Consider the following 26,700-nt stretch of genomic DNA (forward strand, 5'->3'; position numbering starts at 1 on the left):
GACCGGAAACTTTGTACCTGCCAAATTTAGTAAGATAAGATTGGTACCATGTATCAAGGGTACTGTAAAATAAATGTCTCCAAACTTGCTTTACTTACTACAAATAACTCCAATCCATGCCTCTTTCGCAGTTTATGCAAGTTTATATATTATTAGTACAAAAAATAAAAACGTGCATAAAGTGAGAACGGTCCACAACTCTCTTCATTTGTAGTTTAATGTAAAGTTTGTAAAAGTACTTTCTAAACAGTTATTTCCTCCTTCAGCTCATCTGCAGAGCACATAGAGGAGTGCTGCGGCTGGTTCAGACAGAAGCTCACGCAGCTCAATGAAGAACAACGTAACTCTGTGCATCAGCACCAGGAGCGGGTGAGTGTTTTCTATACAGTTGGGGACGAAAACATTGAACATCTATTTTTTATTGGCAAAAATCTGCACAGACTTACTCACAAGTACCTTAGTTACTACTGATTAGAGTAGCTATATCATGCAGTACTTTTTTACTTCTATTGTATGAGTGCGTTTACATGCGCTTGAGTATTCCGGTTATTAGCCATAATCCTGTTATGGCAGTTAAGGAATAAGGAATCCCGGCTTCTCATATTGGGGCCACATCTGCGCAGGCGCACAAATGGAAATATAAAAAGCATGAATATGTGACGACTGTGGCTCATCGCGGGGCTTGTTCTTTTGAATGTCCACTTGGGCCAAATGTAACGTACATAATATATATCCACATTATGATACTTCTTTCCACCTGGAATATTCACTACTTTTAGTTCTTTCATGGTAAAAATAAAAAACTCAGTCTCCTCTTGACTCCAGAAATAGAAGCTCTTCGGACTCACTGCCGCCATGTTTCTGTAAAACCACATGCACAAGAAATGGGGAGTTGCGTAAACCTTGAAATAGCATATACATGCCGTTATATCCAGGTGACTGTTGGAGGATCCAGGTTTCTCATTATCAGGAAACTTAGTTTATATGATCAAAGACAGAACCGAAATATTAAAAACTCCCAATAATAACAGGGAACACACTCAATGAAGTATCTTTGCTGTAAGAGTAAAAAAGAATACATTTTAAAAGCTTCATATCGACCTAGAATAGATGTAGCTTGTGTTTCTTGCCTCTTTTTCTTGTAGGATATATTTAATACATTTTAATGAAATCTTAATGTATGTCACATACACTCAGGTACTCAGGACTCATAGTACTCAAGTAACATTTTCTCCAAGTACTTTTTTACTTTTGAGTATTTATTTGGGTCACTGCTTTTGACTTGTACAGTACTTGAGCAAAATGATTTCAAAGTAATGTTACTCATCCTTGAGGCTACTCTACCCACCTCTGCATTAGAAATATAATCATCTAACATGGATGTACGTTCTTAAGCCGTCATCTGTACTTGGTGGTTAAATATCCTATATCCTGAGTGTAGACCTTTTAGGAGCAAACACAAATTGATAATTAAATATCCCACTTTAAGATGATAACACAAGAGTAAATGGAAACATTCAAACACAGTTTCCCCTCGCTCTGTGACTAGTGTCCTCTGCAGGTGGAGTATTGACTAACACCGTCTTATCTGAGCATTGCCCCACAAATCACACAGAGCTTCCCCATGTTTGTTCACTTTTAAACATTATCAGTAAACTTCAGACTCTTGCCTTTCAGGTCTATAGAAATATTTCATCATTTTAACATGACATGATGACTCAAGGCGTGTATGAACAAATATAGACCTGAGGTAGAATGATCAAATGATATTGAAAGTGTGGGGAAATAATCATGGCAGATGTCATTAGATTGTGTAATGAAGCCTGTAAAATCTGAGAACGTGTTCATACAAGCCGAGCCACATAATGACCAACTGTGTGAACTCTACACCACTAAAGCAAACCAGACGACCGAACATCCTCAACACGGAAACAGATGACCACTGAAGTAGGGATGCTCGAGACCGATAATGGATTGGACTGATGAAGCATATTCAGTACAACTATTACAGCCAACATTTCACCCAGTAAATAGGATCAAATACAGGCATTCATTTTCAGATATTTGTACTGGGAGCAGCCGCCCTGCTCTCCAGCTCGTCTCCATGGAGATGTAGACTAAAGGCAGCCAAGTACGAGATTCAAATATCCTAATCTGTGTCGAAATATTATGCATTATGTCTTTAAGGTGAGACGCTGCAGGTGAATACTTTGATTTGTCACGCAGTGGTCAATGTTGAGATTTTTAGCTAGCCCTTAACATCTTAGTTTTCATGAATATAAAAAAGACCAAATTTACCCTGTACGAGGCTTATTTTATAACCTTTTCAAAGTAGCTTCTAACTTTATATTTCCTCTCTGGGAGAACCCAATGGGAAAAATCAGAAATGAGAAATCAGAAACAGAAATGAGCACATGTTACAAAATCTTCTGGCCGGTTTACTCAAAATGAAGTTTTTATTCTACTCATGCAACGACCAGCACTTTAGTAGCGTCCACAGACTCAACACTTTACAGTCTTGGACTTAATATGAATGAATATTTTTTTAGAGGGATTTTTTAAATAACTAATTCCTAGCCTGATGTATTGAGCTTTGAGCAGAAAAAGACAAGGTGGAATTAGATGTATTTTTTTTCTCCACTCCTCAGTAGATATTGGTTCCATCTGAGCTGCTGGTGCACAGTATGTGCAGCCAAACCTGACACCTCTGCCGCGCTCGCACCGCTCTTAATTTATAGACTGCGTGTTAAAATAGAACCTTCTGTATGATGTAAGCCATTAAACAGTCACCTCTTCTTACACCCACTGACCCGTCTCCCACAGGCCATCAACTGCATCATGGGAAGTATAGTGTACGAGCGTCTGGCTGAACATGGGCCCAAGCTGGGACTGGTCACCAGGAAGGACCCTCTGGTCACAAGGTAAATATTGTTTCAGCAGCTTGTTTTAATGACGGAAAAACTCCGGAAGGGGGCGGTATCGACCAAATCATTTTCTTTTTGCACTCTGTTTTCTCCCATTGTCAATTATCCGTGCGTCTAAAAAGCAACATGAACACACGAGCATCTGAAATGATGTAAAAAATAAACAAGCGGTTGTAATTATATAGTTATAGATTATTAGCCGCTTCAGCACAAATGCTTATCTTGCCAACAGCTGAATTCTCGCAGTATGTGTGAGTTTCAAGCACACGAGAATCCATCTTGAACCACTCCCTCCTTCACCGTTCGGAACCAACCCAAAAATGGTCTGGGCCAAAACTATTTAACAACACGGCGATGATAAAAACCACAAGGTGCTGCAACACAGAACACAAACACATAACGTTTGTCAAAACCAAACATTGAATGGATTCAATGAACGATTCAAGCCGGTGCACTCCCGGAGTGATGTCGGGGCAAATGTTGTTGCCACTGGAATATCAATCTGGCTCTTGTATATAACATACAAATGCTGGTTGTTTTCTTAAAAACAAACTTAGAACCCTTTGTATTTATTGTGCAAAGATAAGAGCACAGCACAGGATTGATAACAAGAAGGACCTTGAATATACCTAAATGTATAGTGGAAACATTGTGGAAAAGTGAGTAGTGGTTTCCTTTTTTGTTTTTTTGTATTCTAATAGGATAGCAAATAAAAAGAAATGCTATTAGAGCATCCAATAGGTCTTCTTTCTCCATCAGAAGCATGGAGTTGCTCTACAGCCCTCCCTGGGACAGATTATGACATGGGGAAATCCACTCTCAATGGAGCAGTGCTGGTTTATTCTGTATTGAAGGCCAGGGACGTTGTTTTGGCATCTCTCTGCATGAAAATGTCAGCGCCTGATTCAAAGTGGATTGTCCCGTTAGATATTTCACCTTCCCTTATGGAGACATGACTCTGGAGGAGGAGATGCTTTTCCTGGACCAGCCGGAGAAGACCAGTCACTTCCTGGCTCACAACGGCTGGGTGATGGGAGACGACCCTCTGCGCAACTTTGCAGAACCAGGTACTCGAGGGTTAAGCCTCGGATGTGTGGACAGTTTATCATAATCTATTGTACATTCAAGAAGCACAGGATTTTAAACGATTCCCTTAGGATGTGAATATTAGCCATTGAATAGCTCCAGCAGAGTCCAGGACAGTGTGGTGTGTCCGCAGGCTCAAACGTGTACCTGCGGCGCGAGCTCGTCTGCTGGGGGGACAGTGTGAAGCTGCGCTATGGTAACGGCCCCGAGGACTGCCCCTACCTCTGGGAACACATGAAGACTTACACCGAGATCACAGCCACGCACTTCCACGGAGTCCGACTGGACAACTGCCACTCCACCCCTCTGCACGTCGCTGAGGTACGGGACGTGACTTCTTAATGCCATAATCTAACACTAACAGCAATAACATTTAGGCTCTACCTGATATTTTTATTACAAACAATGAAAGAGGAAGCCGCTAATGTAAAATGTTGGTTGTGGCCTGAATTCATTCATATTTGTAGAGTCCCAGTTCTTCAGAGACGAGTTCATCGGCACATTTCACAACTGGCAGGGTCACTCTTTCACAGGAATGCTAGAAAACCACTAATTGATATTGGTGGTAGGGCTGCATGATTTTGGCAAAAAAAACAACTAAATGCTATTTTTCTGACACATATAGCGATTCGATTTGCGACTTTAATAATTTATAGCCTGTTTATTTTTCATGCAATTGATCATCGAGCTGCATATAAACTGCTGTTATACATCATGGTGCTCAGTTATTTTGTTTCAGCTTCATCAGCAACAAGTTTCAAATCTGCAAGTATTTTTTGGAGTTTCTCAGAAAAACATGCTTAATTGTGAATCATTCTTTAATAAATGTGGCGCTTTCTGCTTGTTTTATGACAATGCGGCTCATATTACTTTAAAAATCAGTTTACGCAGTGATTTTCAATCCAATCCAATCCACTTTATTTGTATAGCACATTCAACCAACAAAAATGTTTCCAAAGTGCTGCACATGAGATCCTAAAAACAGATACAATACTTTTTTTTAGCTCTACCACAAAAAACAAAAAAAATGAAAAAAAAAAATTAAAAAATTAAAAAAAGATTAAAAATAAAATAAAAAAAGAATATACTAAAACCTGCATAAAACAATAAATAGTTTTTGACCCCCAAAGGCTCCCAACAAAATCACAAGAAAACCATAGAAATGTAGAAACCCTTACATTAACTGACTAACCTGTAGCCAAACTTGGATTTGACCGTCACTCTGTGTTGCTCCTGTGCGGTCCAGTTCATGTTAGACGCGGGCCGAGCCGTCAGACCCAACCTGTACGTGATCGCCGAGCTGTTCACGGGCAGCGAGCTCATTGACAATGTCTTTGTGAACAGACTGGGGATAAGCAGCCTGGTCCGAGGTATTTGGTTTATGTTCTGCTCCTGCACTAAAGCCGGACTGCTGCTGGATTTGATGTCTTCCTCTGGTGCTCCGAGCATGGTGGAGACCTGTCCAACTAACGCTTTGATGCTCTTTTGTCTCACAGACCTTGCTATTTTACATTACCGATATTATCACAATATGATCGATAAAGTGAACATGATTACCCACAATCACATCGAAGAAACATTTCCATAGTCTAATGATGTTTTGGATTTGTTATTGTCACTGCACTGAAGCACACGGTGCATCACAGCTTAAATATATGATGTCTAGCTGGAGAATCATGACTGTTATGTTTCCTCGCTGAGCCACGGCTGCGGGGGAGACAAAGCCACTGCAGCCTCCCTCTGCTCCACAGCAGGAGCTGGACAGATTTGAATCAATACTGGACTAACATACAGAGAGAGCTAACCAAGGGCAAGACTAGTCAACAAGACGGTGCCGGTTGCATTTAAGGTAGCTGTAGTGTCCATTTCGTTTCATATTTTAAGTATAATTTATAATCCTCCACCTCAAATTGCAACCCATTTCGCCTCAATTTGGATGATATCATGCTGGTATTGCACCAAAAAAAGCTAGCAAACATTGGCTAGGGGGGCGGGGCTTTTGCGAAAGGTCAATTATAAATAGTGTGTTAAATTGCTCACAAAGAAACCATGTTCAGTCTTTATGATTGAATTACCAAAGTATGGACATTTTGGGGATCATTCAGTAATGATGCTGCATTATCACTCCAGACCCAAAATCCAAGGGTCCAAAGAGATTCAGTGAGGTGCCTTTTGAGTTTTGGTCAGCACTAAATGCACATAACATCATAATACGTGACTAAATCCATGCTTTGTTTTGGGCTGGTATGACGAGCTCCGTCTGTGCCTGACGCTCTCTGCTCTCCTCTACTGCCTGGCTTTGCTGTGACTGTAGTACATGCTGGACGTGGCCCGCTCTGTGTGCCCTAACCTGTATGTGGTGGCTGAACTCTTCACCGGCAGTGAGGAGCTGGATAACGTCTTTGTCACCAGGCTGGGCATTTCGTCCCTGATCAGAGGTAATGGCTGTGCTGATTTGGCCTGGTAAAGTAGTAGTCTTGTTTCCAATGGGGTGAAGAGGAGGACATACCTGTGCTTTGTTCTCTGGCAGAGGCCATGTCTGCCGGGGACAGCCACGAGGAGGGCAGGCTGGTGTACCGTTACGGAGGAGAGCCCGTGGGCGCGTTTGTGCAGCCCAGTCTGCGCCCGCTCATGCCCACCATCGCACACGCCATGTTCCTGGACGTCACGCACGACAACGAGTGCCCCATTCAGGTAACAAAGCAAATACACTCCCCGTGTAAGAAAGCCTTCTACTGGATAATTACTGTGCTCATCAGTGATATCTGCTTCAAGAAGGAGGTCTAACTGCCTGATTATACTGGAGGACCAGGTCATCATATTCCAAGATCACAATGCCAGTTCATCAGGCTCACATTGTAATAGAGTGGTTAAAGGACCTATATCATACTATTTCAGCCATTTGAAAGTGAAGTGTAGGCATTTATATGACATATATTATACATATCACTATGGAGTACTCATTTTTGTGAGAAATATGTATTTTCTGGAGGTATTTTTCCAACGCTTGGATTCAGTTAACTGCCCCTCTCTCTGAGTTGATGCCGCCCGTGCAACATTAGCAGTATAGAAATATAATTATCGCAGCAATAAGTGAAGTTACTTCACAATGCAGTTATAAGGAGTTGACATCTGCAACACAGCGTCATAAATGACTAACACACATCATCATTATCATTTAGCACTCGGTTTGATTTACTGCTCAGGCCTCCATTGGGTGTTTTTTTTTTTGTGGGAATTGCGCTGGTTATAAGAGTTAATCCTTGATTTTGGTCGAGGTTTGCCAAGCTGCCATCAGTGACGTGAAAAGCATATTCTGTCTGGTTAGTCGGAGAGAAATTCCAACTTCTGGCCAGTGGACTCTTCTTTAGCAATAAAGTCCTGCACCACCAAACGTGCCGGTGTCCAGAGTAGAAAGGTTAGAAAGGAGCCTCTTCTTTATTTGTTTTATTCATTCGTACAACAGAAATAATGAAAAAGCTGTATTACAAATTAAAATCAGGCTGTAAGGCACACATGCTCACATTCTGCATTACATTACAGACGTCAGGCACTTCCTGGATGGGGCTGGTTTTACAATCTTGCATAACATAATTGTAGCTCTGGATGGTGGTATTGACGACACAGACCCGAGCTGTAGTTAATCAGAGAATGGAATCATTCAAACCTAATGCCAGGCTTGCTCATTGCCTTTCAGCTATGACTTTTCCTTTTCTGTGTTGCAGTTGCGCTCCGCTCTGGACTCTCTGCCCAGCTCTGCCATCGTGTCCATGGCCTGCTGCGCCACCGGCTCCACCCGAGGCTACGACGAGCTCGTGCCACACCAGGTAAACACACAAACACAGAGTCAAGAACCAGATCAACTCTGACCTGTGTGTTTGTACAGATCTCTGTGGTGAAAGAGGAGCGTTACTACTCCAAGTGGAACCCATCGGCCCCTCCGTCCTCTGCAGGGGAGGTGGGCCCTCATTCTGGGATCATAGCAGGGAAACTGGCCCTCAACAAACTGCACCAGGAGCTGGCCGCCCAGGGCTTCATGCAGGTAACTGTCCTACCTGTTTCAAGCACACAGCTGACCGTATGACCATATGAACAGTCCTTTAAACGCGTGTGTTTGATGTCCCAGGTGTTCGTGGACCAGGTGGACGCCGACGTCGTGGCAATCACTCGTCACTGCCCCAGCACGCACCAGTCTGTGGTGGCCGTGTGCAGGACGGCCTTCCACGACCCCAAAACACACAGCTACGGGGACAATGTCCCGCCCATGTGCATCCCAGGTCAGTGCGGCTCCTCAGGATTGTCAACATTCATATTCTACACTAATAGAACATATATATTTGATCTTTATTTTGTCAATGATGTTTGCTGATTAAAGCCCAGTAAAAAGATATTTTATTTTTTAAATTCTGGTCTTTTCATACGAACTTCTCATAATTTTAAAAGAATCAAAAATAAACCAAGCAATTGAATTAAAGCTCATCTCAGGAACACACATACATTATTTAATAGGCAATATTGACCTAAATTAACATAAAAATGGACAATAAATGGTAAATGGTCACATTTCTATAGCTCCTTTCTACCTGCTTTAGGCCCAAAGCGCTTTACATCAAGGAACCAGTTACCCATTCACTCTCTCATTCACACACCAGTGTACGCAGACACTTTTGTGCCCAAGGACACAACAACCGTGTGCGCCTGCGGGATTCAAACCGCCGATCCTCCAATCACAAGGCGACCCGCTCTACTCTCTGCACCACTGCTGCCCCAAAACGAGCGGTTTATTTCTGGTCCAAAGCCCGTGGAATTAACTGAACATCACTATAGTCATCACCAAAACACCGTGTCAGGGCTGAAATGTCCCAAACCAACAAAAAACGATCTCACAAACAGACGCCATGAATGTAGAAAACACGGACTGCCCTGTTTCTACGTTAGATAGGTGCAAAATGAAATTTCCAGTGACAAAACAAACACATTGGTAGCGCAGGATTCCTCAGACACTCCAAGTCCTAACTACAGGAAAACCACCAGGCCATTTTGCAGAATATGTGACTGTCCCCTTCAAGTGTAAAGCACTCTCTGTATCGCTGTAGTTGACTTGATTTTCTCTCTGACTGCTGCTTTGTTGATCAGGAAAGATTGAGGAGGTGGTGCTGGAGGCTCGGACAGTGGAGAGGAAGGCTGAGAGCTACGCAAAAGACGACAAGTACATTAACGGGATGCCGGAGTACACTGTGGAGATCAAAGAGCACATATCGGTAAAGCCGGCCTCAGATGACCCTCCCGCTCCACATGAAGCGTAGCCTTTGCACAGACTGTAGCTGGGTTGTGTGTGGTGTGTTTGCAGCTGGAGCAGAGCACGGTGGTGAAGAAGGCTGCAGTCACCTCTAAAGACCGCTCGGAGTTTGTGCAGGAGATCACCTTTCAGAAGCTCACCCCCGGCAGCGTCATCGCGTTCAGGTGCAGCACACAAACACTGCTTTATGTCAAAGAAACGCTCTTTTATGGGAACATTAATATTATTGTTTTGTTTTTCTCTTTCCAGGGTGAGTCTGGACCCCAAGGCCCAGCAGGTGGTGGGGGTCCTGAGGTATTACCTGTCCCAGTTCAGTCCTAAATACCGCAGGGGCAGTGCGGCTGATGACGCCCCCCCGGAGGTGCTGCTGAAGCCACTGGCACAGTCAGTATAGAACATGAGGCTAACAGCTCCTCAGAGGGCTCCAGGGTGAGCAGTGTTCCTCCTGTGTGTCCAGGATCATGTCTAAGCTGAGCCTGGCCGACATGAACGTGCTGCTGTTCCGCTGTGACGCTGAGGAGCAGGAGGACGGAGGAGGCTGTTACAGCGTCCCGGGCTGGGAGAGCCTGAAGTACGCCGGGCTGCAAGGTGACGCTGCAGCCTTAACTGTGCCTTCTACATTACACACTACATACTACACATTACACACTACACACTACATTACACATTACACATTACACACTACATACTACATACTACATTACACACTGAGGCTGAGGCTGTTACAGCGTCCCGGGCTGGGAGAGCCTGAAGTACGCCGGGCTGCAAGGTGACGCTGCAGGCCTCTGCGTTTAACTGTGCCTTCTACATTACACATTACGTACTACACACTACACACTACACACCACACATTATTACACACTACATTACACACTACATTACACACTACACATTACACACTACACACTACACACTACACACTACACTATTACACTATTACACATTACACACTATACATCACACACTACACACTACACTATTACACATTACGCATTACACATTACACACTACATACTACACATTACACACTACATTACACACTACACATTACACACTACACACTACATCACACACTACACACTATTACACACTACACATTACACAGTACATTACACATTACACATTGCACATCACACACTACACACTACATTCAGGAAAGATCAAGGAGCATTAGAAGCCATTCAAAGAATTGGGCCAAAATGAAGGCCTTAAAAGTCCTTACAATTCGCTATTATAAGTTCATTGAAATTGTATGTATTGGTTTTTCTTTTATTTCAAGACGATATTCCCATTGTACATTCTTACTGAAGGAGTTCATTTATGAATTTATAAATGGAATTATGATCTAATAGATTCTTCCAAATCACCGCATTTTGCTTTGATTACTGCTTTGCACTTTGGACATTTTCTCACTCTTTACGATGTCGTCACAGACACACAGACTGTGGCAATTAGAAAGTATTTATAATGGAAAACATATTTGGAGTTATTTCACCTTTTTTCGTTCCTATATAATCCCACGTGTTCATTCAGTTTAATGTCTTCAAAGAGAGTCACACAATGGAAATAGAAACATAAGTCTTTCCAAACATTTGACTGGTTCTGTATGCACATATTTTTGGCGATTGTGGCATTAAATTTGCCATGCCTGTAGAAACCCTGATTTAACGGTGCCTTCTCCACGTGTAGGTTTGATATCAGTGATGGCCAACATCCGCCCCAACAATGACCTGGGCCATCCTGTGTGTGACAACCTGCGACAGGGAGACTGGCTCCTGGACTTTATCTGCAGCCGCCTGATCCGCCGAGAGGGGCCGCTGGCTCAGGTCCGCTCTGTTCTGAGAGGCACCGCACAGGAAAGCCTTCGGAATGTTAAATGCACATTTGTATTTGCTGGGTGCAGGTCGGCGAGTGGTTGGCGGCCATGTTCAAATACCTGAAGCACATCCCCCGGTACCTCATCCCCTGTTACTTTGACGCCATCTTGGTCTCCGCCTACACCACGGCCCTGGATGCCACCAACAAGCTCATGTCGAGGTGAGGACCTCCCTCTGGTCCCTTCTCTGCTCTCTGCAGTCTGAGTCTTACACTGTTGCTGTGGGCTCAGCTTTGTGCAGAACGGTTCCAGCTTTGTGCGTCACCTGGCCCTGGGCTCAGTGCAGATGTGCAGCGTGGCCAGGCTCCCGGCCCTGCCCGCTCTGTCAAACCAGCTGGAGGGAGTGCCCTACCGCGTCAGTCCTATCAGCGGGGAAAAGGAGCAGTGCTGCGTGTCCCTGGCTGCAGGTAAACTGCACCTCACAAAACCCACATCACCATACATCCGGGCTAGATCCTGACATCGGACTCTAAAACGTCTCACACAGTTGACCAGTTGGACAGAGAAAGACTGAGAGACTGGACACCAAAGAATGGAATGTTGCATGAACAAACTCCAGTTAAAGGGTGATGAAGATCCATATGAAATAGATGCCAGTTTGTGCAATCTTGTTCATCCATTTTGTCATCGTTATTTGATGCCATGCTCTCACATAAAATTGACATTAGTTGTTATATTTCAAGTTATCTACAATTGGACCGTCCCCCAGTTTTACTGTTTGATATAGACGATACCTGTACCTGTATCGGGTTAAGGTTAGGGCCAGGAATATATGAAATGAACATAAAAAAGATGATCTGACCAGTGACCATGGGTTCACACCAAAGGAGATCTAGATATGAAATCTATGTTGTGATGTGAGTATCGCTCCGACTTCTGCTTAGGCGACGTCTCAGGAAAACACCCTTTACACCAGGGGTGTCAAACTCATTTTGGATCGCGGGCCGAAATTCAGCTCCCATGGCGGGTCGCGGGCCACATATAATAGAAAAGTTTCCCAATAAATGAATAATGATAAGCTGTGATTTGGTCAAAGCCCCAACTTGACTTTACAAGCCTGTGTCACAAGTTCCTCAAAGTGCTACATAGTAGTCATTATTCATTCACTCCACACTCGGTGGTGGTAAGCTGTTATTGAAGCCACAGCCGTCCTGGGGCAGACTGTCCATCTACCACGTGGCGATGTAATGTGTTGTTCTTATCCTGAGCTCTTATTATGTCAGTGCCCTCTGCTGGACACCTGTGTAACTCTTTCCTTTTTTAAATCTAATGCCCCCTAGTGGCTAGAGTGAGCATTCTGGTTATTCTGGTTATTCTGGTTATTCACAGGAATGGGCATACTCTGGATGATTTAATCCGGCCCGCGGCCCGTATGTTTGACACCCCTTGCTTTACACTATTGAAGCCTGATGTGTGAGTTTCCCTACACTGAAGCGTACACTGGCCCGGCGTAGACTGGCCCGGCGTAGACTGGCCCGGTGTAGACTGGCCCGGCGTAAACTGGCCCGGCGTAGACTGGCCCGGCCTACAGTAGTGAAGTCTGTGCTTTGTGCTTAGGCCTGCCTCACTTCTCTGCGGGGATTTTCCGCTGCTGGGGCCGGGACACGTTCATCGCTCTCAGAGGCCTGCTGCTGCTCACTGGGAGGCACGCCGAGGCTCGGTACGTCCTACACTCGTGTGCACTCTGGTGCCACCCACACTCTGGTCTAAACCGTACTGCTGTTCCATCAGAAACATCATCCTGGCGTTCGCTGGGACCCTGCGCCACGGCCTGATCCCAAACCTGCTGGGGGAGGGCCGCAGCGCCCGCTTCAACTGCAGGGACGCCGTGTGGTGGTGGCTGCAGTGCATCCAGGTGACGCAGACTTATATTGTCTTGTTAGGAAGTGACCCTCAAATCTGCAGACAGCATTTATTATCGTGTTGACAAGCTTCTCAAAGTGCGACAGCTATTATCCAGGCACTGCTGTACTACCTTTGCACTGTTACATCTTTTCTCTTTTGTTTTGGGTAGCGCTTCTTTAGACAGTTAAATGTTGATGTTTTGTCTCTCATCTCAGACACATCAGCTCTTAAGGACATCAAACCACAGCCAGATGCTGACAGTGGGAAAATAAGGATTTGATCCCCCAAATGAGAAAATAGAACTGAATATTTTGTACAGAAGGAGAACCACACTTGGGCCCATCCATCCTCTCCTCAGTATGGGGGGGTGAAGCCTGGGGGTGGAAACATTAGGCTTTGGGGAAGCTTTTCTGCAGAGGGGGCAGAAAAGCCTCATTTGACCTCATGAGGATGATCCAGAGGAGGCATGGGAGAAGGTCATGGGGTAAAATATTTAATTCTATTTCTCCATTGTAGAAATGATAAATATCATACAATGTGATTTCCTGGATATATGTATATATTTATTTTCTGGTGCACCTTTTCATCATAGGTGCACTCCAACTAACTTTCTAAGTGGAAGATCTTGAAATCATGAGATGACAATTGAAAGACCAGACTCGGGTAAAAGAACATATAACATTTAATCTAAGCGCCCAGGACGGCTTATTTCTGCAAAGGGAGAGTCTGCAGTCCCGAGCAAAAGGAGTCATGAGTATATAACCTCATGCAAATACAATAAAAAGAGGCGTACATCACAAATGCAAATACATGGAGGACATTGTTGTCTTACAATAGGTCTCAAAACAACACACGTCATATGAGACCTCAGGCCATACAACAACAACATATCTATTAGTCTGAGGCCAAAGTGTCAATGCAAACATAGTTTTAACAACAAACAATACGCCATGAAGCGTATTCAACATGGATGACTCTTTGACACTTTGCTTGGGAGGAAAACATACTAGATAGTTGAACATTTGAAGTTATGAAAGGAAAAGAAGTGATTACAGGTGGATTAAATACTTATTTGCCCCACTGCTTCAACAAGCATGTTTCGGTCACTCCTGTAACACGTCTGTTGTGTTTTGTAGGACTATGTGAACCATGTCCCTCAGGGCCACGAGATCCTCCGCTGTCCTGTGGCCCGCATGTATCCCACCGATGACAGCGAACCCCTCCCACCAGGACAAGTGGTATGTTCCAACAGCTCACATATAGACTTCCTGTATATTGGTACGTCTCCAAACGTCCTAGAAAAACAGCTATCAGAACATTTCCCAATATTGCGTTTCCCTAGTTTGGCCACATTTATTGGCCTTCCATATGAGAAATGTTTTTCTTCTACTTGCAGGAACAGCCTCTGCATGATGTGATCCAGGAGGCTCTGCAGCGCCACCTGGAGGGCATCTCCTACAGAGAGAGAAACGCTGGGCCCAAGATCGACATGCACATGAAAGACGAGGGTGCGCACGGCGCACGGCTACCATTTCCACGTGTGAGCACTTGATCACGTCTTAATCCGGCCTTTTGTCCTCAGGCTTCAGTGTGGAGGCCAAAGTGAACCCCAAGACTGGCTTTGTTTTCGGAGGAAACCGTTTTAACTGCGGCACCTGGATGGACAAGATGGGAGAGAGTGAGAAGGCCAGGAACAAGGGCATGCCTGCTACTCCCAGGTATGATCTACTGCATGTAAGACCTGGAGCTCTCCAGTTTGACATTACCCAAATCTAAAAGCAAAAAAAGAGGCAAAGGAGCCACAAAAATGTGCCGCAGAAGCAACAATAACACAAAAAAAACAGTGACAAAAACACATGAGTAAAGAGTGATGAAGAAGCAACAAAGAAGTGACAAAACTAAACTATGGCTGAATTCCTGTACATTTACCAACAATTGGGAAAGTGGTGTTATTGATAAGAGCAGTTTCTATGGCTATGTTCACACTGCATGTCTTTCTAGTAATGTAACACAATGTGTTGTTCGGTAAATTGTAAAAGCAGTTGAAGAAGCGAGCGAAGGTTTGGGTGATGGCAGGAGTGGGAGAGCCAGCGACATCAACCAGATATTTAGTAAAACTCTAGATCGGACATGGTGCTCATGGCAGCCATCTTGCAAGGCTAACCCCTATGCCACCAACGCAAAACCAGGGGCAACATTTTCATTGATTCAACAGCAGAATGAGAAACACATTGAGTGCCGCGCTGTTTTTGGGACTTGGCTGTAGAGTGCCAACTATCCTGACCGTTTCTCATGATAATTGTAGCACCACAGAGTATTCTAGAGCTGTGGACACATAGTTTCTGGGAAAACCTGAGCTAAACAGAGGCTTGTTTTGATTGAAAGCATTGGGGATTTTTTTCTCGAAATTGCGTGTTTTATGAAGCATGCGCCATTTGAGCCTTTTAGATTTGGGTAAATCCAAACTGGAGAAAATGTGCCGGGTTTAGGTGGGGGTTAGTATGAACCAAACAGAAAAATAAATCGGATACATTAAATTTACACATTTGCTTCTATTTTACAGCAGTAGAGGATTTGGGGAATATGAAAAGTTTTTGTTGTTGTTGTATCATCGGTTAAACAGATCTGTGTCGCTGTAGTGTCTCTGAGTCCACACAAGTTTGATAAAACACTGGAGGACAGCAGCTCTTCTCCATTGTGAGATCAATATTGCTTATCTTATCTTATTTGATCACATTGCACTGTAACCCAGTGCACAAGATGGCCGCCAGAACTGCCATTCGTTCCAACGTATTATTATGGCCATGTCCTTTCTAGAGTTTTAGTAAAGATCTTTGGCATCAAATATTCCGCACCACTTGAACCTCATGCTTTCCTCTGGCCTGACTGTGTGCAGGGACGGGTCGGCAGTAGAGATCGTGGGTCTGAGTAAGTCCGCCGTCCGCTGGGTGGTGGAGCTGCACTCAAAAGGACTGTTCCCCTATGACGGAGCTAAAATCCACAACAATGGTATGTACACACCTGAGTTTATTAAGGATTACATGTAGTGGAGTTAACTACAGGGTCAGGAGGTCCTATCTATAAAAAACCCCAAAGAAAACATATGATTCAGCATATATTATGAATACGCAGCTCTAATGTAGTGAAATGTCAGATTTGTTGAAGCATGACCAGTCCGACGTTATTCTCACGCTCAGGTACGGAGTCGTTTGTGTCTTACTCCCAGTGGAACCAGCAGATCCAGGGGTCCTTCCAGACCCACTTCTGGGTGTCCAAAGACCCCCATGACCCCAATGAGAAGCACCCCGAGCTGGTGCACAAGAGGGGCATCTACAAGGACAGCCACGGAGCCTCCAGCCCGTGGTGTGACTACCAGCTGCGGCCCAACTTCACCATCGCCATGGTCGTGGTGAGCACACAAGCAAAAGCAGTAGTTCAGCCGATTATTTGGACTTTTATAGTGGTTCAATTCCCGCGGAAAGAACTACAGCCCCGTGTGTGTGTGTGTGTGTGTGTGTGTGTGTTTGTGTGTCAGGCCCCGGAGCTGTTCCCAGTGGATCAGGCCTGGAGCGCTCTGGAGATGGCGGAGAAGAAGCTGCTGGGACCCCTGGGCATGAAGACCCTTGACCCTGAGTACGTCCCGCAGGTGTGTTTCATGTTTCCATTACAAACAGACACTAACATGGCCGCTGCTCTTACAGTGACATGGTCTACTGCGGCGTCTATGACAACTCTCTGGACAACGACAACTACAACCTGGCCAAAGGCTTCAACTACCACCAGGGACCGGTGAGTGCACCCCCTGCTGACCATGAATAATGACAGTAAACGATGTAGGGATCCGTGTCATTCAGAAGCAGGGCTGGGCACCGTTATGGTATTGAAAAAAAGGATAAAAATGAGGTATATATGCAGTTTTGATGTTGGGTCCATGTACAGCATTATGGCCAATGTACTGTGTGATATACGACGTACAATCAATCGACAGCCAAGTATCGTTTAAGTATGGATATCAAAAACAATGTAACAGTATCCAGCTCTATTCAGGAGTAAAAAAGTCTTGTTTGTTTGCAGGAGTGGCTGTGGCCTGTGGGCTACTTCCTTCGGGCCAAACTCTACTTTGCCAAGAAAAAGGATGAAAGCACCTTCAGTAAGACCATGACCCTGGTGAAGAACGTGCTGTCACGGCACTACACCCACCTGGAGAAGTACGCTGTCTGCACACACTCACTGTAGATCAGAGGGTCTCGACGTCTCAGCGAACCCCACAGGGCACATTATTCTTATGGACAGACAAAATCTGTTCAAATTCACTCTTCCCCAAGCAATTTTGATTGATTACTATTTGATTAAGGCTGCTAGATGCATACAGATAGTAGATCCATGCACACACTGGGAGAGCGGACTAGGAGCTGGGGACTGGACAACTCCCATAATGCAGTTCTCTGCATACGTTTCTCTCAGAACAGAAGGCATGAGGTTCTTTAGGTCATGATGGGTGTTACAAAAACAGGTTTCTCTTACAATAGCAAAGACCACTTTTTAGCCTACACCCTCAGAATCGAGTATTCACCCAGACCATGGGTGGTCAATTTATCAATACTGGTACACAATCCTAGAGCGACCGCTAGCGGCTGACAGTGGGAAAATAACAAACATGTGAAATTATATATTCTGATATAATATATCAGAATATATCATTTAACATGTTATGAGTCACAAACCCAGCCAAACTATGAAAAAAAGTGTGACTTTTCTTCTGGAAAACACGGTACTCTCCCTCCAAATCCGAGGTATTGATGGCGTCTTGTTTGTCCCGTAGGTCTCCATGGAAAGGCCTCCCCGAGCTGACCAATGAGAACGGTCAGCACTGCCCATTCAGCTGTGAGACCCAGGCCTGGTCCCTGGCTACAGTCCTGGAGGTCCTCTACGACCTTTAGACCCTGCCCGAGTCCTTTTTTAGGAACTGTTAAGCCGGTCATTAACATAGTGACGACTAGAGCTGCACCGTTTGGGAAAATTACATTTTAGATACGACTGAAAAACAAACTGCTAGTATTACAAGAATCCCACGCCTTTCAGAACATGTTTGTAACTGTGCAGCCCTAGTGTTGACCTTTAAAGCTACTCACTGCTGTATCGAGGCCAGACTGTCCACTTTCAGTTGCTCAATTGTGGACTAAAAGGGAATTTTGAGTTAATTCCAAACATGTTTTTATTAGTTTTCGAGTTCATAGCTAGCTAAAGGTCTTTTTAATGTGAAATCAAATGATATTTTAAATGACCAAAAACCCAGTCATCATCAATATGGATTAACATTTGATCGAATCTATAAAAAGGAAAATATATCGCCATCAGTGATAAGTGTCCAGTGCCTATTCCCTCTGAGGAAACAAAATAATCATATACGTTACATGGTACTATAAGTATCAGCCCAACACTGGTCGATTCCAAAGTAAAATAGGCTGTTTCACTTATGAAGCATTAATGTCCCATAAGTCAAGTGTTATTGGACATGCCTGAGCTTCTACCCATAAACTGCTGTTTTCACGTATCTGAAAAATGGAATTGGACTAGAGCAGGGGTCTCCAAAGCTCCTGAGCCACTGTTTGGAGACCCCTGGACTAGAGAAAATGCACTTTATACAAATCAAGGAACTATACTGTATAAACTGTAGCAGATTAATCATGCATTAGTGTAAAACATCAGAATACTACTAAATACTCATTTTTGATCCTAATGTGATGTTTGGTGCCTAGAATGTCTTCCTCTCACGCCTTTAGCTCAGACTCGTGTCACTCGAGCACCTTCAGACCGAGATGAGGTAATGATGCATTTCAGTGCTGCTGTTGTTCATCTGAAAAAACACACAAGTGTCACGACTTCATTGTTTAGTGTGAACTGTTGTAATTGTACGTGTCGCAGGATTAAAGTACTAAAACTCACAGGTTTTTTCTTTCTCAAAGGGTACGTGCTTATTCATGTTCGTAAATTCAATCTCAACGACGTCATGCGACAGTCTGATTTCAGTGAATGTGGAAATAAAACGAGATCGAGTTACAGTTGTAAGTGAATCGTTCAGTCACAACTTTTAATGTTCTCCAAACAGAAAAAAAGTAATGAGTTAAAAGACTCATGATTTAAAGAAGTCCCGTGAAGGTGAGCCAGGGGACCTCTCTCCAGGGGACCATGGCCGTGGCGTCTTTGTCAGGAGTGAATGATGAGAGCGAGCGGACAGAAGAGAAGCCCCGCCCACCACGCCACCTGAGGACACGGCAAATATGGTCAGTGCTTTTAGCTCAGTCCAAGAATAAGTAAAATGTGGGGGGAAAATGGGGCAAAACCTAAACTTTTTTTCCCGATACCAGACTGGTATAGTTTAATGGTACCCAGCCCGACTGACCATTAGTATTTCATTTTTGTGCCAAATACACATTCGGCCAAAGTGAACGCACACAGATGGATGTTTCCGTTTGACAAAGTGGCAGCAGTGACAGCCCGACACAAAATTTGAGTGAATAAATAAGAGTCAAGGCCAAATATAAAGCGTAGGCAGAAGGAGCAGCAGGCCAGGGAAGTGTGTCCTCACAGCAGTCGTTGCTCTTGCAGTTGGAGTAGTGGAAGTGCTCTCCAGTTTCACAGAGTCGCTGGTCACGTTCAGCCAGAATGTTGTGTAGCTCTTTAACACTGTGGCCCTGGTCAGAAAAAGGCAATGGCATCATTGTCGCTCTTGTGGGGGTGATCAAAGAAAGTGGAAGCATTGTCTGGACGTGTTGTTACCTGAAGTGCACATCTCCGTGGTTGGAGTTGGCCGGTGCCTCCCAGGTCAGCTGAACGGTCTTCTTTTGGCCGTTGTTAGCCTGACTGACTGCTGAGCTCTGCGGGGCAGGAATATACATGAAATATTTCTAAATGTGCTATTGACCAATTCCACGGGTGTTGTGGTTGTCTATGCCCATTTGCGTCTCATTTTCCTCATGTAGCCTAGGCCTATCATCATTTTTTTTTCCGTAGGTCATATCACACCATTACACATAAAATAATTTATAGACATCAATGGTTTAATGTCCTTGAATTTGGGACGTTACTATCATCTGGTATAAAAAAAAGAATCAGGTCAATAAGACTTATCCGTATACTGAGAAATAGCTCTTTCAAAACGTGTGTATAATCTGAAGAGTTTCTTACCCCTCTGTTGTTGCACGTGAGCGCAGTGACGTTGAGACTGGCGTTGAGATCTGTGAACTTTCCCACAGGCCATAGATCTGATACAGGATGCAACATGATTAATATAAAATGTTTTTTCTAACAGTGTTTTTCAACCTTTTTGTTGATACATGGCAAGGTTTTTAATGTTTAAGTCTCTCCAGGTTGAAAGTCTATTCACTGAGTTTGGACTTCTTTCTCCAAAGCTCTGGGACCTCCATTGACCTTTTGCAAAACCCCGCCCCAAAACAGTCATTGTCCAATCATACCACATAGCAACCTATTATTTGTCTTTCTGTGGATCTCCTGACATAGAAATTAGTGGAACGCTGCGTGTTTTTCCCTTTTCTAAGCTGAAAAAAAAGCAGTGCAGACGCAGTGTCTGCTAACTAGTAAACCACGGTAAGACTTGTTTAGCGTCCGTCTTGTTGTTTGCTAAGAGTTTCATGAGCTGTCGTTGCTGGAAATTGTCACCATAAATTTGATTTCTTTCGCTGGAATATCTCGAGCAAGCAAATGTCCGGCGGTAAATATTATTTCCATCGGTCTAAATGTTAAAAAAGGTAAAATATTTCTATCAAAATAAGTTTTGATCTATGGCCATAGCCTCTTTCATAAAGCGCTGTTGGAGCGCCATCATCATGCTGGAAACTGAAGGCTTTTTCTATGTCACATTTGAACAGCGAATTACTGGTCCATTTACTTTGATACAAGTGCGATAAGAACTCAAGATGTCATAAACTCAATGAGATGATTCTTTTAACGCATGTGCTCAGTCTGACTGACCGGCTCCTCACTGGGGTGTGGCCGGGTTTAGAGGCGACAGAGCCGGGTGCAGCTCTAGTAAATTTCCCTGGGGACCAAAATATATCGGGAGTGTACTGCTGGGGTCCATCAACACAAGCGCCAGTAAAATGTATTTTGATTGGGAAAATACTATTAAAGAGGAGGTATTATGCTTTTTTCATTCACGTAGTACCAGTCTACAGCACACTACAATGATGATGCAACCTTATATTGGTCTGTAAATGCAGTAAATTTAAATAACTGCCTTGCAAAAAATTGCTCTTGCAAAATGGTGGCACTGAACGTCTTGATATAGGCCCCTGTCTCTTTAAGAAGCTAAGACACACCCCCTTCTGCACGCTGTCTCTGGCGTCATCACACCACTGTTGATCGATTTTCGGTGGCTTGTAATTTTACTGTTGTGGGCAGAACATGAATTTAAATAAAGTGCGTCGGGTGAGGCGGCTAAAGCTAGCTTAATGATAGCTACGGCTCCACAAGTGTTAGCATTCAATAAATAAGATAAGATAAGATAAGATGGTACTTTATTGATCTCACAGATGGAGAAATTGCATTCGATGAGAGAGCATCCGGCAGCAGCACCCATTCAGTGCGCACCACTCTTTTTTTATCTTTGGTGAAAGATCGTTGTGTCGCGGCCGCGATCTTCACTGTTTTGGTCACAGGAGGAGGTTCTTGGCCACACAGGTGTAGTTGGCCGTGTCGGACAGACGCGCCTCCTTGATGATCAGGTTGTGTCCACGGTGATGTAGAAGTTCCTGTCCTCGGCCGGGTCGATGATCTCGTTGTCCTTCAGCCACTCCACCCGCATGACCTTGGAGGATGGAGAAACTGTAGCTGCCCTCTGTCTCCTCTGATCATCTGAAACGGTGCACCGCCTCCTGGGCTTGTCCCCGTCTCAGAGCGTGGTGTCCTGCACTGGTCAGCTCCACCTCGTCCTTCCTCTTCCTCCTGCACAGCTCCCTCCACAGTCTATCACCATCTCCTCGCATCTCAATACGCGAGCTCTACGTAGTGGAGCTATTTTGACCCGTTTTCCAATGTGTAAAACAAGTGACAGTGTTTTCAGCTGCTAAAAAGTTCTTGCTCCTATTAAATAACACGGTGACCGGAAGTGGTTTACTCACTTATGGAATGCGGAAGTCGTTAGCGCATAACCCCTATTACTGTCGTTTTGTTGACGCTGGGCTGCCGCTGTCGCTTCTACACGCAAGGGTGGGAGCCCTTTTTTTTTGTGTGTGTGGAGACAGCTCTGCTGAGGAGCAGTGGGCTGCACGTAGGGCTGGTGACGAAAGGATCGGGGCGTCTCCGGGCGGTCGAGGCGTTCCCAGAAGGAATCAGGCGTTTTTACAGACTACTCGAAAATACGTGAATGTGCCAAGGCAACACTTCAGGCATGTTTTTAATGAGGGAATGACATCATAACATGATGTCAAGCTTGAAAAAGTCAATTTTGCATAATACCCCCCTTTAAGGAAACTTTCAATAAATGAATAATAATGACCGTGAAAGGACTATAACCTTGGCTTACACTTAACAAGCCTGTGTCACAAGTCTCTGCTACACTGTAGTCACAGCTGCCCTGGGGCAGACTGACCATTTACCACGTGGCTTTAATTTTTATCCTGATCTCGTTTACTGTTCGCTCCGTCCCTCTATAATATTTCAGTAGAGATTTAATCGCTAATTTTGATCCCAAAGTCACGTTACAGGCACAGAAGGGCATCCTACAGCCCAACCCTCGCTGTGCAGCTGATGGGACCGAGCTGGAGAAGACAGCCATAAGGTTGACCTTCTGTCTGAGTTATTGTGCAGATGAGTGGGGTAGGTCGAGGAGAACTCACCTGGTAGTACAAGAGCATGACTAATGGACAATGCTAATTTCACATAAAAACTGGTGCTTACAGCTTGATAACTGAAGTGTCCCCTTTGTTGCATGTTTTAAATATACTCCTCTACTGCACATTGCAACCCATTTTGTCTGGAACTGGAGCATATCGCACAAGTATTGCCCCATAAAGAGTCACTGGCATGCACTTCCCCCTTATGTCTTCACTTCATGATGGGGCTAGCCAACAGTCTCTGGGACTTTTGCAAAATGTCAAAAAGGGGTCACAGGAGTGGCAGTGAATAGATTTTGATTGGGCTCAGTGATGCACAAAGATACAGTGTAGTTTACCTGGGCGGCTGCTGCTCCGGGCCTGAAGAAGAAAGCCTACAAAATATCCTGCGCTGATGTTCTTGACCTTCAGGGTCACTGCAACACAATTCAGCAGCTTTTCATTGTAACATCCTGAACTCCTCCTGAAATCTATGGCTACACTCGGACATGGTGATAGGACGGAAAGAAGGTGGATTCTTTGTAAGGCTTTTTCTATCGAATAATCTATAGATTATTTCTTAGATTAATCGATTAATCTATAGATTATTTTTCATTTTACCGATTATTTTTTCCTTTAAAATGAAGAAAAAAACATTGACGTTTCCAAATGGCATGGCTTTTATTTATTTATTTACTACTAGTCTATTCCCCACTTTTTAGAATGGATAATGGCAAATGGGCCCATTCTCTCACTTCTGGCCCTGACCCACAGTTTGGGAACCGCTGATTTAAAACTAACTGAAACCTGCACCTGACCGTTATTTCTGTCTGACCACTGAGAATTAGCCTGTGAGTTGCCCAATTCGTTATAGACTGTGCACATTCAGAGAACCAGAGTTACTGTAAGTTACTGTGCTCGTGTGGATTCAACTCCTCTTTGAGACAAAAAGGCCACGGACACGGCTTTACTCTCGTCTATCCATCAAACTACTGTCCTGATTCTCCGCTAGACACAACAAGTAGAGAGTTTAAAGGAATAGGCCACTGTTTTTACATACTGAGGTATGTAATAATACCAGGAGTAGTTTGGCATCCGCACAGTAAAGTGAAGATTACTGCATGGATTTCAAACTACTCCTGGTATTATTACGCCTTACATTATAGTTCCCCCTTTTATCCGCTTAGAAAATCCACATTGTTTAATTTTGTGTAATTATACTTCGTAGTGTAACACTTCACGTAACCATATTTAAATAGGGAACACGTGGAAGAGCTTGGTAGCTTCTATCTTGACCTGTTTTGGAGCTATAGAGGAGAGAGGGAGAGGCTAAATGCTAACGCCGTCTGCGCTGTGTTTACGTGACTGAAGGCACGGGTGAAGATCAGACAGGTCCTAAAGAACTCGTCAAAGCTAAGGTAAGAACATATCTTAGTATGTAAAAACGGTGGCCTATTCCTTTAATTCTTTGGGATGACAGTGATGTTACTGACCTGTAATGCGTGCGCCCGGCCTGTAGGTGGCAGCAGAGGCAGACAGGGTGTAGGGCGGGCTGCTGTTGTTGGAGGTGAAGTCACTGTGCACTGGCAGCATGTTTCCACAGGACAAGGCCACGGAGCCATTGGGAAAACAGTCGGCACCAGCGAACCAGAGCGCGGAGAGGAGCGCGCACACACCCCAGACTGAGAGGCGCATCTGAAGTGAAAAACACAGTACGCAATGTATGGTTACAATAGAACAGAACAGTAACATAAACATGCTTTTCTTTGGGCTAAAGAACACAGCAATTGTCAGGGTGAAGAGTCGGGAGAGACATTCAGCAAACAGTTTTATCCTCTCAACTACCTGTGTCAAGAATATATATTACTTTAATTATTTCTCTCTCAAAAAATCTACAATATTTTTAATACGTATGAAACGCTCGCACTCATTCCAATCAAAATATTTCATCTCATGTTATACGACTAAAACACAGAATGCTGATTTATCTGCATTAGAAAGTGAAAACTTCTGAAAAGTATTTTTGCTTTTTTTGTGGCTGTTTTTGCGTTTTCAGGCTTGTTTTTGTCGTTTAGACACTTTTAAAAAAAACGTTTTTAGTTTTTTTTTTTAGTTTTTAGTTTTTAAATTTGGGTTATAGCAAACTGTAGAAAATGTGCTTGTTTCAGGTGGAGGTCAAGGCATTAATAGTTAAGGCAGATTTTCTCATGAATAAACAAAACCATCTGTTTTTTTTCAAAGAAAAAACAAAAGGTGTCATTTGACCCAGGATCGGGGTAAAGAGCTGCATTGGTCCATAAGAAGCAATGAATTGCAAACTACTGAAAATTGTACAATTCTATAGTTTTTGACTTGTTTATTGGTACTTCTGGGTTTGGTCGAGACGAGCAAATTCAAATTGAATATTACTTTTTGTATTTTTTTAGGGGCAATTTTATTTTATTTTTTTTCATAACATTTCTTATGTGCATTTAACCTTTAAATGTGGGAGTTCATGTCACCACAAGACCTGGTTCAACTGCCCCTTCTTCTAGGATAAAATGACCCACAAGAAAAATATTTTTTAAAGATGCAAACAAAAAGTCCCAAAATGTAAAGTAGTAAACATTTCTATTCATATTTATATATAAATATATATATATACTTTTTTTGTTTTTACAATAACCACTCTATATTATTTTTATCTAACAAGAAATGTCCTACTGCAAGAATCTCTTTATATGGAGTCCTGGTCCATATTTTTTTTATTGTTTCATTGTTTTAGTTTAAATCAAATCAAACTTTATGAAGCGCTTTTCATACAAAATGTAACCCAAAGTGCTTAAACTCCACAGCGGAATCAGGATCTGGTCACGCACAAACCGCGTGTTCAATTTGCTCACGGACACAATGTCCACCTTTTGCTTTGATAGTGCACTGGCCCGCCTGCCCCGGGTCAGCTGCTGCATACAGGGGCAGCTCTGCGCTCTGACCGCACAATTACCGCTCACACGCACAGAGCGAGCGCCCTGATCAGAAGGGCAGAGACAGGTACCACAGGTACCACGCATTCATCGCTCTGTTGGTTTGAGTTCTTCACAACATGGACCAAATGAGAGAGCGAGTCAGCCCCTCCCCTCAGCGTTACCAGAGACCTGTTCCCACCAAATGCATTGGCTATATTATGATCACATACTGTTAAAGCTTAAAGTTACAGTCGATCAAACATTAGTTGATAAAATGTAAATTCTTATTTATGCTAATGATATTCTCTATACATAATGCAACAACATTGATGCTGTGTACATCCTGATTGGATGTAACATTATTTAAAATAATATCTGTAGGTTTCACATGTGTCCTCACTTTTGACCTCAAGAGTCCTGCTTTTCAGTGTGATAGAACTGGTGACCCTCGCTGAGGACCAGCACAGCAAGGGCAGGCTCACAGACTTAAGAGAAATGTTTTGGCCTTTTTCAAAGCCAAAGTAAATTCTAGTCAGGAGATTTTAGGCAGTTCATGAAGGCATTTATAATTAGATTTGCAATTAATTTGTAAACATTTGGTAAAAATCGATTCCCGGCCCTAATAATATTTCATAATTTATTTGACACATAAAAAAATACAAACATAAGAATCCCTGCAACACCCCACGAACGTACTATTTTGTAAATATGTTTTGTGTCATCAGCGTGAATATGGCAATTAAAGTTTTAGCGTATTGTTTGCAAACTGCAATTGATTCATTCATTAAAAACAAAGTAGTTGATATGCTGTGTTGTTTTTATGGTTTAGTAGCAGTAATATGCAGTTATTAGCCGTGTCCACTAGCCTATATTTTTGTTGGTTTTCATGAGA

At 43.6% G+C, this 26,700-nt stretch overlaps 2 protein-coding genes across 2 annotated transcripts in view; one reads left to right on the top strand and one right to left on the bottom strand.

The window, feature by feature from the left end:
* The window catches only part of agla (amylo-alpha-1, 6-glucosidase, 4-alpha-glucanotransferase a), a 33,676-nt gene extending 14,792 nt beyond the window's left edge, over positions 1-18,884 (top strand). Inside the window, exons 9-35 of the mRNA XM_079570073.1 lie at positions 267-369; positions 2,824-2,921; positions 3,852-3,991; positions 4,144-4,331; positions 6,325-6,448; positions 6,541-6,704; positions 7,736-7,837; positions 7,897-8,052; positions 8,137-8,287; positions 9,147-9,271; positions 9,361-9,473; positions 9,559-9,693; positions 9,767-9,897; positions 10,999-11,135; positions 11,213-11,346; positions 11,417-11,592; positions 12,743-12,845; positions 12,917-13,040; positions 14,167-14,268; positions 14,427-14,538; positions 14,613-14,748; positions 15,927-16,039; positions 16,228-16,439; positions 16,566-16,663; positions 16,732-16,819; positions 17,105-17,238; positions 17,853-18,884. Coding sequence (XP_079426199.1) covers positions 267-369; positions 2,824-2,921; positions 3,852-3,991; positions 4,144-4,331; positions 6,325-6,448; positions 6,541-6,704; positions 7,736-7,837; positions 7,897-8,052; positions 8,137-8,287; positions 9,147-9,271; positions 9,361-9,473; positions 9,559-9,693; positions 9,767-9,897; positions 10,999-11,135; positions 11,213-11,346; positions 11,417-11,592; positions 12,743-12,845; positions 12,917-13,040; positions 14,167-14,268; positions 14,427-14,538; positions 14,613-14,748; positions 15,927-16,039; positions 16,228-16,439; positions 16,566-16,663; positions 16,732-16,819; positions 17,105-17,238; positions 17,853-17,970 — 3,517 coding nt within the window. The 3' untranslated portion in view covers positions 17,971-18,884. The remainder of the gene's footprint in view (positions 1-266; positions 370-2,823; positions 2,922-3,851; positions 3,992-4,143; positions 4,332-6,324; positions 6,449-6,540; positions 6,705-7,735; positions 7,838-7,896; positions 8,053-8,136; positions 8,288-9,146; positions 9,272-9,360; positions 9,474-9,558; positions 9,694-9,766; positions 9,898-10,998; positions 11,136-11,212; positions 11,347-11,416; positions 11,593-12,742; positions 12,846-12,916; positions 13,041-14,166; positions 14,269-14,426; positions 14,539-14,612; positions 14,749-15,926; positions 16,040-16,227; positions 16,440-16,565; positions 16,664-16,731; positions 16,820-17,104; positions 17,239-17,852) is intronic.
* Positions 18,885-19,177: 293 nt separating this feature from the next.
* On the bottom strand, positions 19,178-24,527 carry LOC306972131 (putative ferric-chelate reductase 1). The gene is made up of 6 exons (XM_079568616.1): positions 24,357-24,527; positions 23,223-23,300; positions 20,219-20,295; positions 19,811-19,908; positions 19,620-19,725; positions 19,178-19,294 (listed from the first exon to the last, which is right to left on the bottom strand). Exons 1-6 carry the CDS (start codon positions 24,454-24,456, stop codon positions 19,238-19,240), a joined length of 516 nt encoding a protein of 171 aa, XP_079424742.1. The 5' UTR covers positions 24,457-24,527; the 3' UTR covers positions 19,178-19,237.
* Positions 24,528-26,700: the final 2,173 nt, after the last annotated feature.

The sequence above is a fragment of the Gobius niger genome (assembly GCF_951799975.1).
Source record: "Gobius niger genome assembly, chromosome: 13".
NCBI classification, from domain to species: Eukaryota; Metazoa; Chordata; class Actinopteri; order Gobiiformes; family Gobiidae; genus Gobius; species Gobius niger.

Bases quoted from the DNA above. Each gene is read 5' to 3' on its own strand.
- LOC306972131 (XM_079568616.1), bottom strand. From the start codon at position 24,456: ATGCTGCCAGTGCACAGTGACTTCACCTCCAACAACAGCAGCCCGCCC. The intron at 20,296-23,222 runs GTAAACTACACT...ATCCTGTATCAG, and splicing joins CCGGAGCAGCAGCCGCCCAG to ATCTATGGCCTGTGGGAAAG. The intron at 19,726-19,810 runs GTAACAACACGT...TTTTCTGACCAG, and splicing joins CACGGAGATGTGCACTTCAG to GGCCACAGTGTTAAAGAGCT.